The sequence below is a fragment of the Fusarium vanettenii genome (genome assembly GCF_000151355.1).
Source record: "Fusarium vanettenii 77-13-4 chromosome 2 genomic scaffold NECHAsca_18_chr2_1_0, whole genome shotgun sequence".
Classification (NCBI taxonomy): domain Eukaryota; kingdom Fungi; phylum Ascomycota; class Sordariomycetes; order Hypocreales; family Nectriaceae; genus Fusarium; species Fusarium vanettenii.
The window spans coordinates 2442863-2457432 of NW_003315867.1; the positions used below are offsets into that span (position 1 = coordinate 2442863).

The 14570-nt window shown below is 53.0% G+C and overlaps 4 protein-coding genes across 4 annotated transcripts; 3 read left to right on the plus strand and 1 right to left on the minus strand.

Moving 5' to 3' along the window:
- Positions 1 to 881: 881 nt before the first annotated feature.
- Positions 882 to 2685, plus strand: NECHADRAFT_34022 (uncharacterized protein; the record flags this gene model as incomplete). The annotated part of the gene is made up of 3 exons (XM_003046038.1): positions 882 to 1248; positions 1298 to 1645; positions 1697 to 2685. The coding sequence occupies 3 exons, from the start codon at positions 882 to 884 to the stop codon at positions 2683 to 2685; spliced, it is 1704 nt and encodes a 567-aa protein (XP_003046084.1).
- Positions 2686 to 4960: 2275 nt separating this feature from the next.
- Positions 4961 to 5584, minus strand: NECHADRAFT_122357 (uncharacterized protein; the record flags this gene model as incomplete). The annotated part of the gene is made up of 3 exons (XM_003046613.1): positions 4961 to 5129; positions 5187 to 5335; positions 5390 to 5584. The coding sequence occupies 3 exons, from the start codon at positions 5582 to 5584 to the stop codon at positions 4961 to 4963; spliced, it is 513 nt and encodes a 170-aa protein (XP_003046659.1).
- Positions 5585 to 9063: 3479 nt separating this feature from the next.
- NECHADRAFT_33721 (uncharacterized protein) lies at positions 9064 to 10247 on the plus strand (the record flags this gene model as incomplete). The annotated part of the gene is made up of 2 exons (XM_003046039.1): positions 9064 to 9208; positions 9259 to 10247. The coding sequence occupies 2 exons, from the start codon at positions 9064 to 9066 to the stop codon at positions 10245 to 10247; spliced, it is 1134 nt and encodes a 377-aa protein (XP_003046085.1).
- A 1894-nt stretch (positions 10248 to 12141) lies between these two features.
- Positions 12142 to 14053, plus strand: NECHADRAFT_32750 (uncharacterized protein; the record flags this gene model as incomplete). Its single annotated transcript, XM_003046040.1, has 2 exons — positions 12142 to 13840; positions 13896 to 14053. 2 exons carry the CDS (start codon positions 12142 to 12144, stop codon positions 14051 to 14053), a joined length of 1857 nt encoding a protein of 618 aa, XP_003046086.1.
- Positions 14054 to 14570: the final 517 nt, after the last annotated feature.

The following is a 14570-nucleotide window of genomic DNA, read 5'->3' on the forward strand; positions in this document are numbered from 1 at the left end:
GGTTTGCGGACGAGCTAGAGAACGAGGAGACAGTTTGGGAACCTAGACCGTCTCCCGCGTCCAACCACGGCTGGGACAGAGGCCCTCAACGCACGCCACTTGGGAATGGAGAGGGTAGAGCGCCACCAGTGCCACCACCACCACCAACGCAGATTGGGACTCGACAAGTGAGCGTTTCTACACAACACACGGAGGTTCATAAGCCTGAGGGCGAGCAACAGCCTCGTCAAGCGCGCCGAAGACATTCAGTGGCTGATGGACTGAAAAGATTGTTTCGGAAAGGACATAATCAGAATGGAAGTCATTGAGCAAGAAGAGGGCAATTGAAGGAAAGTCATCTTAGTGGTATCTAGCTGAGATAGTCTGGGGTTGTTCTGATATGTTCTGTACCTCAAAAAGCGTGGGTAGCGATTGTGGGAAAGGGGCCAATGTTTGGAAAACAAGCGGATAATTGCACGTTACATTTTCTTTTCAGGAAAACAATCATGATCTTGAGCAAGCTGGCAACATCAATTGACGAAAACACCCAAAGATAATTATCCTAGATAAAGCCTATCTGTTATCTGTCCATCGATTTTAATTTAGTAACGGTTCAGTTGGCGATGGGCCTCTAATAAGGGGTCCCGCGTCACGTGTAACCAAGACATGTCGCGACGTTGTTCAAAGAACAAGCTTCCTCCAACCACAACGCAGCAGATCCCAATCCCTATTCATTCAACCCCCTTCACGCCAGGCGAGGATGCATCCTCCATGAACCGAATTGGACGGCGCGTACCCTCAGTCCTCGCCTGATCTGATCTTTCGCTGCCTCGAAGTTTCCCACCTCAGCCGTCCGACGACCCAGATCCTCCTTTGACCACCCCGAACCTCCGTCCCTCGAAATGACCCACCCCGAGCCCGGCCGGGCCGCCGACTCCTTTGCCCAGACGAGCGCCGAGTTCACCCTCGATGACAGCGACGATGAGGATCTTCGGTCTGCCGTCGGCGGGAGCGAGACGTATGAGCTACGCGAGAGGGACGATAGACGCCGTCTAGGCGGCGGCGCCAGCGCGATATGGGATGCCGACGCCGACGCGGATGCCGATGATCCCCTCGTGGGCGGCAGCCGGCGGACCTTAAGCCCCGGCTCCGTCGCGAGTTTTCAGCTATACACTCCCGACGAGGATCGCGCGGTGCGGCGCAAGTTTGACCGCCGGCTGGTCCTCTTTGTTGCGCTGCTATTCATGCTAAGCTTCCTCGACCGATCAAGTACGCCTCTCTCCCCCTTATATACGTCATATACTTACAATCGTTATAGATATTGGTAATGCTCGTATAGCAGGCATGGACGAAGACCTCCAGTCCGACCCCCCGCGCGACGACTGGTACGAGTGGGCACTAACGGCATTCTACATCTCGTACATTGCCTTTGAGTGGATGTCGCTCCTGTGGAAGCTCATCCCCGCCCACATCTTTGTGTCCATGGTGGTGCTGACCTGGGGCCTCACGGCGTCCCTGCAGGCCGTCGCCACGTCGTACCCGGTGCTCATCGCCCTGAGGGTCGTGCTGGGCATCGGCGAGGCGGGTTTCACTGGTATTCCTTTCTATCTTAGTTTCTTCTTTAGGCGGGATGAACTGGCTTTCCGGACCGCCATCTTTATATCTGGTATGTTGTCCTCAGTGAATAACAGATGAGAGAGACTTACAAGATTTATAGCTGCTCCTCTGGCAACGAGCTTTGCTTCAACCCTCGCCTGGGTCATTGTCAAGTTCGCCCAGCTCAGCCCCATAGCCCCTTGGCGTCTTCTCTTCATCGTCGAGGGTTTCCCTTCAGTGCTTGCCGCTGTCGCAGCCTGGAATATCATCCCTGACTCTCCTCAAACGGCGCCGTACCTAACAAAGCGTGAGAAGAAGGTTGCCCGTCTCCGTCTCCGCAACGAGAAGCCCGCGGCGGCGACAGAGGCAACCTCCAAGCCGTCGTCAGGTCTCCGAGCTCGCGATGTGCTCGCTGTATTCCGCGATCCCGTCGCTTGGATCACCAGTGCCATGTTCTTCCTCACAAATATGGCTTACTCTTCCCTTCCAGTCTTTCTCCCCAAGATCCTCACAGAGATGGGCCACGATACCCTCACCTCACAGGCTCTCAGTGCGCCCCCTTACCTGGCTGCCTTTGTCATTGTCCTCTTCACCGCGCACATGTCGGACCGCCTGCGCGCCCGCACTGTACCTCTCATCTTCCATGCTCTCGCCTCCGCGAGCGGTTATGCCGTCCTTGCGCTGGCCAAACCCCTGAACCTACCCGCCTTTCTCCGGTACATGGCTGTCTATCCTGCTGCCATTGGCTTCTTCAACGTCGTCACTCTCATCATCGCTTGGAGTATTAACAACCAGTCCAGCGAGAGTCGCCAAGGTGGTGGATTTGCCCTTCTCCAGGTCATCGGCCAGTGTGGTCCGCTTGTGGGCACCCGTCTTTATCCAGACCGAGATGCCCCCTTCTACGCCCCTGGTATGAGTACCTGCGCGGTTGCCATGTTGACGGTCGCGATGTTGGCATTTATTCTTCGTTTCTACCTAAGATACAAGAACCGCAAGTTCGACAAGGCCGAAGAGGAAAGGCGAGGCAATGGGGATGAGATCGAGGAAGAAGGTCTGGTTGGCCCTGGACGACGAAAAACAACAGCAGTTGCGTTCAGGTACATGTTGTGAGATGATTACCAATATCAGGACTTTTATTCTCACATGGCTGAGATGATATATACGAGGCCAGCGTCATTTTCCCGCACGCTGCAGATAACAACCGTAATGGTAATGGTAGAAACAAAGGACCTATATTGACTAGGCTACGTCGATATGTGTATCTTGTTGATACCTTTAATACTTGAATAATCCACTCTGAAACTTCCCTTCATCATATGCCGAAAAGGCCATGTTCCCCTTGCTCCCCCAATCATTTCCCAAATCGCATCCATGAAGGAGCTCGATACTTGTTCACACCAACTTTCCACCACTCCTCGTGTCCATGTCGACTTCGCTCCATCGAAAACGAGGCAAACCCCTTTTCGGGCTTGCCCTTGATGGCGTCCCCTGGCTTGAGTCTGCGACGTAGTGCCTTCCATGCAGTGTACTGCTTTCTCTGCTTCACCTGTCGGCGCTTGATGTTCTTGTAAGCTCGACCGAACTTACGGGAGCCGCTCTGGTAAGCGCTTGAAGCGAGCCTCTTCACTTCACGACGTGTTCGCTTGACGCTTCTCGTCAGGCTTCGAAGGGAGATTCCGGAAGCGCTGCGCTTGATAACCCTGGGCTTTGCATAGGAGGGTTGCACTGAGGATCTCGGGCTGCCTTGGTAGAGCTGTTCGACAGCGCCGTCAAGCTGAATGTTGGCGGTTACACGTTTGAGCGGAGATGTGTCATGAGCGAGAATGGTTTGGCTGGAAGAGTTTTGGCTCTTCTGGCATTCACCGCTGTTTCGTTCTGTCGTGTCATCTGGGACCAAGTCTTCTGTGCTCGACATTAACTCGTATTTATGATACGAGGTGACGGGACGATGCCATTCTAACATAGCTGCAGCAGCGTCTGCTGCAGCTTGATAGGCAGTGGTAGCCGTTGGGCCACCGGAAGAACTGGATGAACGAAGGTTAGAAAGACGATCGTTTGCACGACTGTACTGCGACAGATCTCCTAGGCAGGGCTTGGTGTTTCCGAGATCTGAGACTGGCGACTGCATGCGGGAAGGGTCCAGGGCCTGTTCTGTGTATGACGAAGATGCGCTCCGTACATGTTCGAACTTGCGATCAACAGACGATGAATCAGACCTTGCGAATTTGAGATTGTCGTTTACCAGTCGGAGAAGACTGGCCTGGTCGGCGAGTAACTCTGCCGCTGGCAACATAGGAGGCTTGTCTGCTAGTGCCTCTCGGGGCTGCACATCCTCTTGAAGGCGCCCGCGAGGATGTAGGGGCGTCATAGCATTGCGTTGGATACAACCATCTGACTTGACTCTTGTCTTTGAACCGACAGACACTGATGGTGACAAGGGCTTTGGTGTATCATCCTGCTAGGATGCTGTCGGCCTGGTGTTTTCTGAGTTGTCCGGTGGTCTCTGGAAGATGGAGGGTCGCTTCCGTGCCACGATGTGGTTGAGCTTGGCTTTCGAGTAGGTCTGGCTACCAAGGGAGTTGCTCCCAATCTCCGTCGGGCGAGGGCAAGGGTGAGAGCGGATGGGGAGTGTAAAGGTTTGAAACATGACGAAGTTGATGATGCCGTCCGTGAGAATTCAATGTGAGAATGCTTGTGGGTGTATTGAGAGACGCAGTGTAAGATGAAAAGGCGGTTTGCAGAAGGGAAAGAAAAGGAAGAGGTTCAGTGAACGAAGCATTTGAGATAAGAACCAAGAGTTGACAGGAGAGGAAGGGGCACCTGTCAGAACGGACGGAGAGCAACTGCCTGAGGGCTGGGCATGGAAGGAGGAGATGCAAACACCTAAAAGGAAGGCAGGTCTTGTCCTCTCCTGCCTTGCCGTCCCAAATCGCCATCTCAGTCCTCAACACCAAAAAATCATCACGACACAACAACCAGCGTCAGAAACCAGCAAAAAAGGGGAATTGGAGGGCATTGGGAGTTGCTCCCGCCAGGGCTTGAACCTGAGACCTTCGCATTACCATTTACTCGGTATGAAGTATTAGTACGACGCTCTAACCAACTGAGCTACGGAAGCCGTCCAATTCGTTGAACACCGGGGAAGCAATTTGGTGATTTACGGAGCATGCGGGGTGGTGGGTCACGGAGTGGGTCATACCCACAACACCAAGCGGGGATCATGATGGACTTGAATTCAAACATGAATGATAATGTATGACGATTAATTACCTATGGATGAATTAAGTAAAAGTGTAGGGCGTATTAGTTCCTCCTGTTGTGTATCCCATGCCTGGTCATCTCTCATGAATTACCTCCTCTCTTCTCTTCACCAATTCTTGATCGTCTACTGTGGGTTCCGCACGCAATTCGTGCACTCGGCGCATGTGAAGTGCGTCGTCTCATAACCAAGCTTGCCTTCACCATCGGGGCTCTCCCTTTGAAAGAGATCAGGCCAACCGTTCTGAGTCTCTGGCCAGGCAAAGAACTCGATCGGGTTACATCGGTCTTGGGCGCTGAGTCTGCAACCTTGTTAGTTGTCAACAGCGACATGCGAATGGAGGGAAACGTACGTTGCCATTCGACAGATGGCACCCGGTTCGACAAAGACGGATCCAACATGGCCTGCGAGCTCTGGTCCCAGCTCGGAGCATGTGTACTCGAGCTCGGGGTAATAGACGAAGCAAGGAGGTCCCCAGTTTTCCTCACGACAAAAGTAGACCTGAGCCGCCGTTAGCGATGTGAATCAACACAGTGTTTGTTGGGTGAATCCTACCATTCCAGGGTGCCTGTGCTCTGGATCATTCTCCTCGGGCGTTGTGCCCAGTCGAGACTTGATCACTTCGGGGTCAATGGGCTCGTATTTGGCTGCGCTCCGGGCGCTGAGGGGAGCAGACCACATGTCGACAGAGGCCGCGAGGCATTGTGAGGCAAAGAGCGACAGAGCCGCCAAGGTAAATGTTGATTTCATGATGAAGGTTGTGATAGATGAAGCGAAAGAGTACAAACAAGAATAGTTTGTAAAAGATCAAGTTTGTAATCCTAAGATATTTCTTCCTTGCGAGATTGCCGAGATTCAACGGCAGTCAATACGCACTCGGGTCGAGCCTACTTATACCAGAAGTTTGTTTGTCTTAGCTCTCCCTTTCATGGGGCTTGGAAAGCGAAGCACAGGATGACGCGGAAAGCCTCGTGATTGCCCATGGCCTAATGCGATACTACTGCACCCCGAACCCACTCGCCTCACCTAGTCCAAGGGTCGCGTCAACTCTGACCGACGGGAAGCCGTCATGGTGATGCTTGTCAATCCCGTGTTGGGTGAGAATCACCCGCTCCCCCTCCAGCCAGCCTCGGAACTGCGGTCATCCCGTGATTCGGCTCGTCGGGCGGAGATCCAAGGAATGTCGTCGACTCGCATATGGCTTACATCATTGGTAGGAGAGACTCTCAAAACTGGACCTCAAAACTGGAACCTTGAGAAAGCTCTGGCTGGGCCTGGACTTTGTCAGCTCAGTGACTGAAAAGCTCAAGGTTTGACTGGTCGCAAACTGGCTGATCGGCTGTTGACTGATCGGCCGGCCGCAGTGCAGCGTTGCTAAACTTGGATACACACACACACAATCAACAACGGTCTTACCGGCATATCCTGTGCGACTCTCGTGTCTGCTGCTCAACCGTCTGCCTGGGCCAGATTTTGTTGCTCCGGCCACCGGGCCTGTTGAGCAATCCGCCTTTGCGTCGGACTCCCACGTCGCGCATTGCATCACGGGATGAGTCTGCCTGCTCGCAAATCATCGTGGTTTGCCAGAGCTGCCCTTTTCCCATGAGGACATATGCAAATGCAGACGCCTTCGCAGCCAACACGGCGTGAGGCCTTGCTGGATCGCCCAACCTCGCATGATTGATCGTCCCAACCTGACGTAGGCATCGAGGCAGCATGACGGTATTTTGGGTTTTACATGCTGACTTACTTTGACATCGATTTTCCCCAACCTCCGGAGCGCCGATCATGAGTGAGATGAGCTTCCCCTTGAATAATTCTCCGAGCCCCGACCAGATGCCGATGGCTGGGCAAGACACCCGGGGCTGGTGCCGGGGCTCGGCGGCGGAGACCCACCAGTCGATTGCCTAAATAGGAAATGCTCTCATAGCCAAGATGGCTCTCCGGCATCCCGTACTCACGGGAACGACCTCGTGACGGGAAGCATATACGGACAATTTAGAGTCTTGATTTGAGTAGGGAATCCCGGTGATACTAGTATAGTGCGTGTCACACTTAACGCAACTACCAAATGATCTTTGCAACAACCAAGTAACCCTGCAATCATGTCTTGGCATTTCGTACAAGGAGGGCCTAACTATCTTGAAAGAGCTCTGCCATGGCCGCTACCAAGATTGTTGAGTCTCTGCTTGACACCCGATTTAAGAGAATTTAAAAACTAAGCTATCGTTAGTAATAAAATAACCATAATTCTCCCGCACGTCCATCATGACTTGGCAAATCAACAAGCTGTGTTGGTTGGCTCTACTCCATACTGTTGGACGGGTAAACTGTCGATGAAACGTAACTAATCTGCCCCGTATCTCTCTTCAACCAAGCATTGCACTCATTTCCAATCCACATAATTTACTAGCGACTCAACCCCAGCAACTAAATACGGCGCAGCAGCAAAGGTCCCGGGGTCAAGCACACAAAAGGTCGAGACCATCTCTTCGGCTTGTTGATTAAAAGGTCTCCCGTCGGCTGCACGACATGCCTTGATGCAGCTTCCCGCACATACATAATCCAACAAGCAAAGAATCCCGATCTGGAAAAGATACCGTCGTCATGGCCGACATCACATCACTGCCCAGGTCGGAGTGGCCTTCAACCTCGCTGCGCGCCATGTTTTTGTACGACACCGACCACCCAGTATCCCTCGAGGCCTCAGTTGTGTCCGCTGATAGGAGCCACTCGACGTACATCGTCACCTGCCCATCTTCATGCGAGACATCCGACTTTCCAGAGCAAACCATCACGCATATCGGAGGATCTTCATGGCTGGGCGAGCGAACTTGGGATGGTACGACCACGCGCTGGGGTTGCAGGCTCGGCAACGGGGGCAGAGACATTCTCACGGACCAGTACGGCTGGTGCAGCGCAGTCACGGCGGCCAAGGGCGAGGCTACCGAATTGCCAAAGTCGACGGCGGTGAACACGTGCTACGTCTCTATCCGTTCAGTCCCGGCAATCATCACGGCGGGCATGGAAAAGATATACAAGGACGCCGGGTATTATGACCTAGGGTTTGACGTAGACGATTGGGTCTCGGGGTACCCTTTGGAGCTGTCTTCAAAGGGTTGCCTGACAACGGCGACAACGACTACGGAGGGATCAAAGTCAACGGCTGAGCCGTCCAAGGAGAGGGATGAGTCCAAGACGGCTAGCGAGACTGGGTCAGCAGCGGAGGCTACAACGACTGGAGATGCAGAGACGGATAACACTGCAGCATCAACGACTCCGACAGAGACGGCAAATAACTCACCAAAGATGTCGGTGAATAAGCTGGCCATCTTCGGATCTTTGTTGCTGGGAGCATGGGCTTGCGCCTAAGCCTGCAACTCCATGGACATTTGCATATTTCCGCACGATTCACTTCCCTTCAGATAATAATTCACTTTGGAGCTCCAGTTTATTGTGTTTGCCAAGGCTCGTTTCTCTTTCAGCTGCCCTATCGGTTATATACCCCGATGCCTAGGCATTATGTTTCAGCGTTATGCCAGCGAGAGCTCTGCTTGCAACGCCGCATACAAAGAGGGAGGCTCGCCCTTGACGATTTTCGCAAAAAACTAAACTCCCCGTAACTTTGTCGCACCACAAAATGGGCCGTTTTGAAGCGTGAGCTTGAAGGTATCTCTCTATTCATCCTCTCTTAGCGTGGTTGTGCATGTAAATCGAGCTGACAATATACTTGACAGAACAATGAGACGATACCTATTAGGTCACGAAAGAAGAAACAATACTCGATACTACCTCTACACAATGTCTAGTAGAGCCGTTGTTAGTTATGGGAAGAAGCCACAGCAAGTTGACGCCACGAGCGGCTGACAAGTCTTGGAACGGAGCAACATTACGGGAGCCTTACACAGTACGATCCGCACAGTCCTCTTGGCGCTCGAGACCATGGATTAGATCGAAAATACCCGGCCGCCACGTCTTACATCTGCTATTTCCAGGTGTCCACTATCCGTTATGCTGCTACAGTGCGCAGACTAGACTATTCCTACGCGTTATGCTGGGTGGAGATGGCCAAAGTCGTCCATCATAGTTGAAAAGCGACGACGTTTCTCTACTACAGCACATCGCGAAAGGCAGAGCTCGCACTCTTTTTGCTCTTTCACTCTCATAATTTGATTCGAAGGTTTTCGAGGACATCATAGAGATCTTTTGAGTGAAAGGACCCCAAAATCATGGAGACAGGCGCTTCCCCAACAAACCGTCCGCGGACACGACAAAGAGCGTATAAGAAACCACCACCACTCGACGTACCTCACATCGACGATGATGCCGCAGAAAGGAAACGCGTATTAAATGTGCTAGCACAGCGCAGGTACCGTACGTTTGCTAACACCAGTTGAATGGTCTTTGTCTGACAAGAGTCATAGGTGAAAGAAAACGCCTGAATCGCCTCAAAGCCAACTCTGCCGAGAATGCAGAGCCGCAGTCACACAATACTCAGGCAACCGAGATCACCACAGCGGATGAGGTTATTGAATTGCCAGCCGTGTCAAGTAGCACACGAGGCACGATCCCGAGTGCCGTCATCACCGTCCCGGTCACGGCTCAGGGCTCCGATATCATGGCTGGCCTGGACCTCAGCCTTCCGCCGTGGGATCCCCTTGCCGATGTAACGCTTGCATCCGTACTGCCGGACACGGGTGCTCTCCCGGACTTTTTGACGGATGACAACACTGGCGGTGAGACGGTGACGCAGCCACAGCCAGGGCTATCAATGGGCTTCACCGGATCCGAGAGTCTCCCGTCTGTTTTTGATGCATCCTCGCTCGGCGTTGCTTCTTCGTCCTCCTCCTCACCAGATTGGAACTTCCCCGACAGCTATCACCTCCCGATCCTCGAGCTCACCCTCCTCAAGGCAGTAGTCCGTATTGCGGACCGCCTCAACTGCAAGACAGGCCTCTGGAGCCTCGAATGCATCTCTCCCTTCAACACGGGCACCGCAACACCATCAGAACAGCTTCCCGCGACATGGAGGCCGACACCTTCACAGCTCATAATGCCTCACCATCCCATGTTTGACCTGCTTCCATGGCCAGGCGTGCGGGAGCGCGCCATCACCATCCTGTCGCTGCCGGACGATCTGCGGCCGCCCAGCGCGCAGGGCCCGTTGGCCATGGTGAACTTTGCGTACGACATCGAGGACAGCGCTGAAGGCGTGCGTATCTACGGCGAGGACCCGTATGACGCGTCCAACTGGGAGCTAGGGCAAGTGGCCTTTGAGCGCTGGTGGTTCCTCTTTGATAATAACATCATCGAGACGAGTAATCGGTGGCGGAGGATGAGAGGTGCGCCCCCGTTGTTGATGAAGAGTGCCAGCCCGAGTCCAAGTGCTGAAGCATCGTCGTATACAAGTTAAGTGTTATGGTTGGGGGGAAGCGAGGTTGGCGTTTGGGTAATTTGTGCTAGGTGGTATGGCATACGGGATTTATGAATGGTGTATACTTATCTAGACATAACTGCTTGGCGCAATACTATGTCAAAGACAATTCAACTCTCTATGACATTAAAATCACCGATAGAATCAAGCTGCACCTCGAGATCGATAGATATCCAACTTGAATGGTGGAGCTGAGGTGAGTTCACCGAGTCAAGTCTTGCAGCTCCGGACATCCTTGGAGCAAGGTATCTGCCAGTTGGGTGTAACAACAGGGCTGGCCACGATACATGTTTCCTCGTGGTCAGAGCTGGCCCTGGCTTCAATGCTAGCCGAATTGGACATTGTGAATGGCCAGAAAGTCAGATGTACCTGAGTGGCATCATCGGTGGCACGAGATCATGAGAGCTGAAAGAGACTTTGGCCAGTCTAATAAATCGTGGAACGTTGAGCATCATCACATGAAGATGTTTAGAATCATTCCCAACGGCTCTTTCAATATTGTTAAAACGAATTGTCTCAAACCCAGCCGTTGAAACACGTGGGAGGAACTTTAGACGGGTCCGGCAAGGCACCGACTCTAGGGTGAGAAAACCGCCGGTCGATCGACCGTAGCTTTAGGTAGCTTTCGGAGCTCGGATTGCGGGACTTTTGGCGGTGAAGAGGACACAGTCAGATTCTGCCAGTAGCAATCATGATGAAGGAGGGGTCAAAAGGGTCCTCGATCTTTGGTTGGCGCAGGGTATGCAGGGGACTTTGGGGGTAACAAGAGAGAGTGAGAGAGAAGACGAGATCATCGACAGGGCAGGTTGCATGGCGGGGTGGGATGTTTTGAACTGCTGGTCCATACAGAGAAGAAGAGGTGGAGAGTTCTCTGCAGCTTGCTTTGTTCCTTTATGGCGAGATGGTGAAGAGCATCCTTCAACGGCTGGCGCTAGAAACTTGACCGAACCATCAATGATGGTATGACTCTTCATCTCCAAAGGGGAAAAATTTCTTTTTAGTTGGAGTTGGAGAGCTTCCAGGGGAGCTTTAGTGAACGCCCTCGCTGCAGAATAGCTGGTAATCCCCGGCCTTCGGCGCCCGGGAACGGCGTCGGGGCTCTGCAACGTAGGCAGAGGCATGTCCCCGAGCCAATCAGAGTCCATCCTTTCTGCATCGGAGCCAGAAACGGACCTCCACAGGGCAGTTCACAAGGAGGGGCAGGTGCGGGCGGCGGGGGAGGGGAGAGAAATTTCTAGGAAGGTACCTTCCATCCCTCCCATCCTTTGACAGTCCAGTCCAGTCAGAGCAAGTCACGGACGACGTCGGAAGCTTTTTTCTCCTTCTTCCCTCCCTTCTTCCCTTTCTCTTACTCTCTTCTTCCTCTACTCGTCATTTGTCCCCTTGGAACATTTCTCATCTATCCCATACTCTAGAGTAAAGCCTCTCTGGTTGTCTCTCGCTCTACGTGCTCCCCTTCTGCTGCTGCTTCTCAATAAACAGATTGAGAGAGGTTGAGGTCGAAGGATCGAATAAAAAGATCGTCGTTTCCGCCCCTCGTCTGGAGTTGCAGCGCAAAAAAACAAAGACACCAATAGACAGTAATGTCAGTTTGCTCCCACCGTGGTCAAGACGGCTGCAAATGCGAATCATTCTCTTGAGCCGTCATGATGGTTTCCAACTCCAATTGTCCTCTTGCTAACTATTGCTGTGCAGCTATTCTTTCCCCTCCCCCGCATCCTCGTATCCTACAGCTTCCTGAAAGCACCAAGCTTCAGCCCATCGATACTTCTGCTGCGTCTTCTTCTCCTGGATCAGCTTACTCTGCCGAACCCCAATTGTTACTTACGACACTTCCCTCTATCCACCAGTTTCTCCGCAAACCGCCTTCACCATGCATATCAAGGAGATGCTCACCGACGCCGAGAGGAGCGGCCAGCCCTCCTTCTCCTTCGAGTACTTCCCTCCCAAGACCGCTCAGGGTGTTCAGAACCTCTACGACCGTATGGATCGCATGTACAATCTCGGCCCCAAGTTCATTGACATCACATGGGGTGCCGGTGGTCGCATCGCTGAGCTAACCTGCGAGATGGTCCTCCAGGCTCAAGCTGTTTACGGCCTTGAGACCTGTATGCACTTGACTTGTACCGACATGGGTGTTGAGAAGGTCAACGATGCTCTGCTCAAGGCTTACAAGGCCGGCTGCACCAACATTCTCGCTCTCCGCGGTGACCCCCCTCGAGACCAGGACAAGTGGACCGCCGCCGACGGTGGCTTCCAATACGCTCGCGACCTTGTGAAGCACATCCGCAGTACCTACGGCAACCACTTCGACATTGGTGTCGCTGGCTACCCCGAAGGCTGCGACGACAACAAGAACGAGGACGAGCTCCTTGACCACCTCAAGGAGAAGGTCGACATGGGTGCCACCTTCATCGTCACTCAGATGTTCTACGACGCCGACAACTTTATTCGCTGGGTGAAGAAGGTTCGCGATCGCGGTGTCAACGTCCCAATTCTCCCTGGTATTATGCCCATTGCCACATACGCCAGCTTCCTCCGAAGAGCCAACCACATGAAGGCCAAGATCCCTCAAGCTTGGCTCGACGCCCTTGAGCCTGTCAAGAACGACGACGTTGCTGTCCGAGACATTGGTAAGAGCCTTGTCGCTGAAATGTGCCGCAAGCTCCTCGCCAATGGCATCCACCATCTTCACTTCTACACCATGAACCTCGCCCAGGCCACACGCATGGTTCTCGAGGAGCTCAACTGGGCTCCCTCGGCTGAGCGTCCCCTCCAGCATGCCCTGCCATGGAAGCAATCCAAGGGTCTTGGTCGTCGCGAGGAGGATGTGCGACCGATTTTCTGGCGAAACCGCAACAAGTCATATGTCATTCGTACTCAGGATTGGGATGAATTCCCCAACGGTCGATGGGGTGATTCTCGCTCTCCTGCCTTTGGAGAGCTGGACGCTTATGGCATTGGCTTGACGGGTACGAACGAGGCGAACCGCAAGAAGTGGGGTGAGCCCAAGACAGTCCAGGACATTGCCCAGCTCTTTGTCCGTTATCTCCGCAATGAGATCGACTCTCTTCCCTGGAGTGAATCGCCCCTCACCAGCGAGGCTGATGAGATCCGGGATGACCTCGTGGAACTCAACAAGCGTGGCCTCCTGACTGTGAACTCGCAGCCTGCTGTCAACGGTGTCAAGTCTTCTCACGCCGTCCACGGTTGGGGTCCTTCCAACGGTTACGTTTACCAAAAGTCGTACCTGGAGCTTCTTGTCCACCCTGATGTCTTCAATGACATGATCGGCCGGATCGAGAACCACCCTGACCTTACATTCTATGCTGTCACCAAGGATGGTGAACTCCGCTCCAACGCACCCTCAGACTGCCCCAACGCTGTCACCTGGGGTGTGTTCCCTGGAAAGGAGATTGTACAGCCAACCATTGTGGAGAGCATTAGTTTCCTCGCCTGGAAGGACGAGGCTTTCCGACTGGGAGTCGACTGGGCTCACTGCTATGATGCCAACTCTCCCAGCAGGGCTCTTATTGACGAAGTCATGAACGAGTGGTACCTGGTTAACATCGGTAAGCATCGACATTATGGAGCTATAATGCTAGATTTGAGACTAATATATGATAGTGAACAACGATTTCCACCAGAACGCCACCATCTTTGAACTCCTTAAGGGCCTCGAGGTCAAGGACCTGACGACTCCTGCCACTCCCAAGTCTGAGCCTGAAGCCAACGGCGCTGAGCCGGTTGCCAACGGTGCGACGGCTCCCGGAGCTGTGAACTAGCCGTTCATGACAGTGTCTTCCTTCCCAGAGCGACCACGAGCATGACCGGGCGTTTCTGATCTTTTATTCTTTTATAACGTTTACGACATCTTCTCTTCTTTTTACTTCTTTTGGGTTTTTGGGTATAATAGCATCACCAAGGTGTCTTTTTCAACAAAAAGTTACCAGGGATACGGGGCAGCATTTTCAAAAAAGGGGCGCAAGATACGAAAAATCAACACCCGGCGGGGCGCAGACGACTTTATGTTTTGGGGGCTTGCTTTGCTTGTTCTATATCTCAACGATACCCCGCCAGCAAGGCCTATGGATGGATGAATGCATGAAATGATTTGGTGTTTTTTGTTTGTTTTAGTTTCTGGTTGCAGAATGGAAAGGAGGAGGGACAAGGACATGGACAAGACTTGACGAGTTGGCCGTTGCCATCAATGTCCCAAGGACAGCCCGTTTCAGTCGTAAACTTGATCACGACTGGAGGCCAACGACAATTGACTAGGGATCTAGCCCCTTTTTGGTGGCT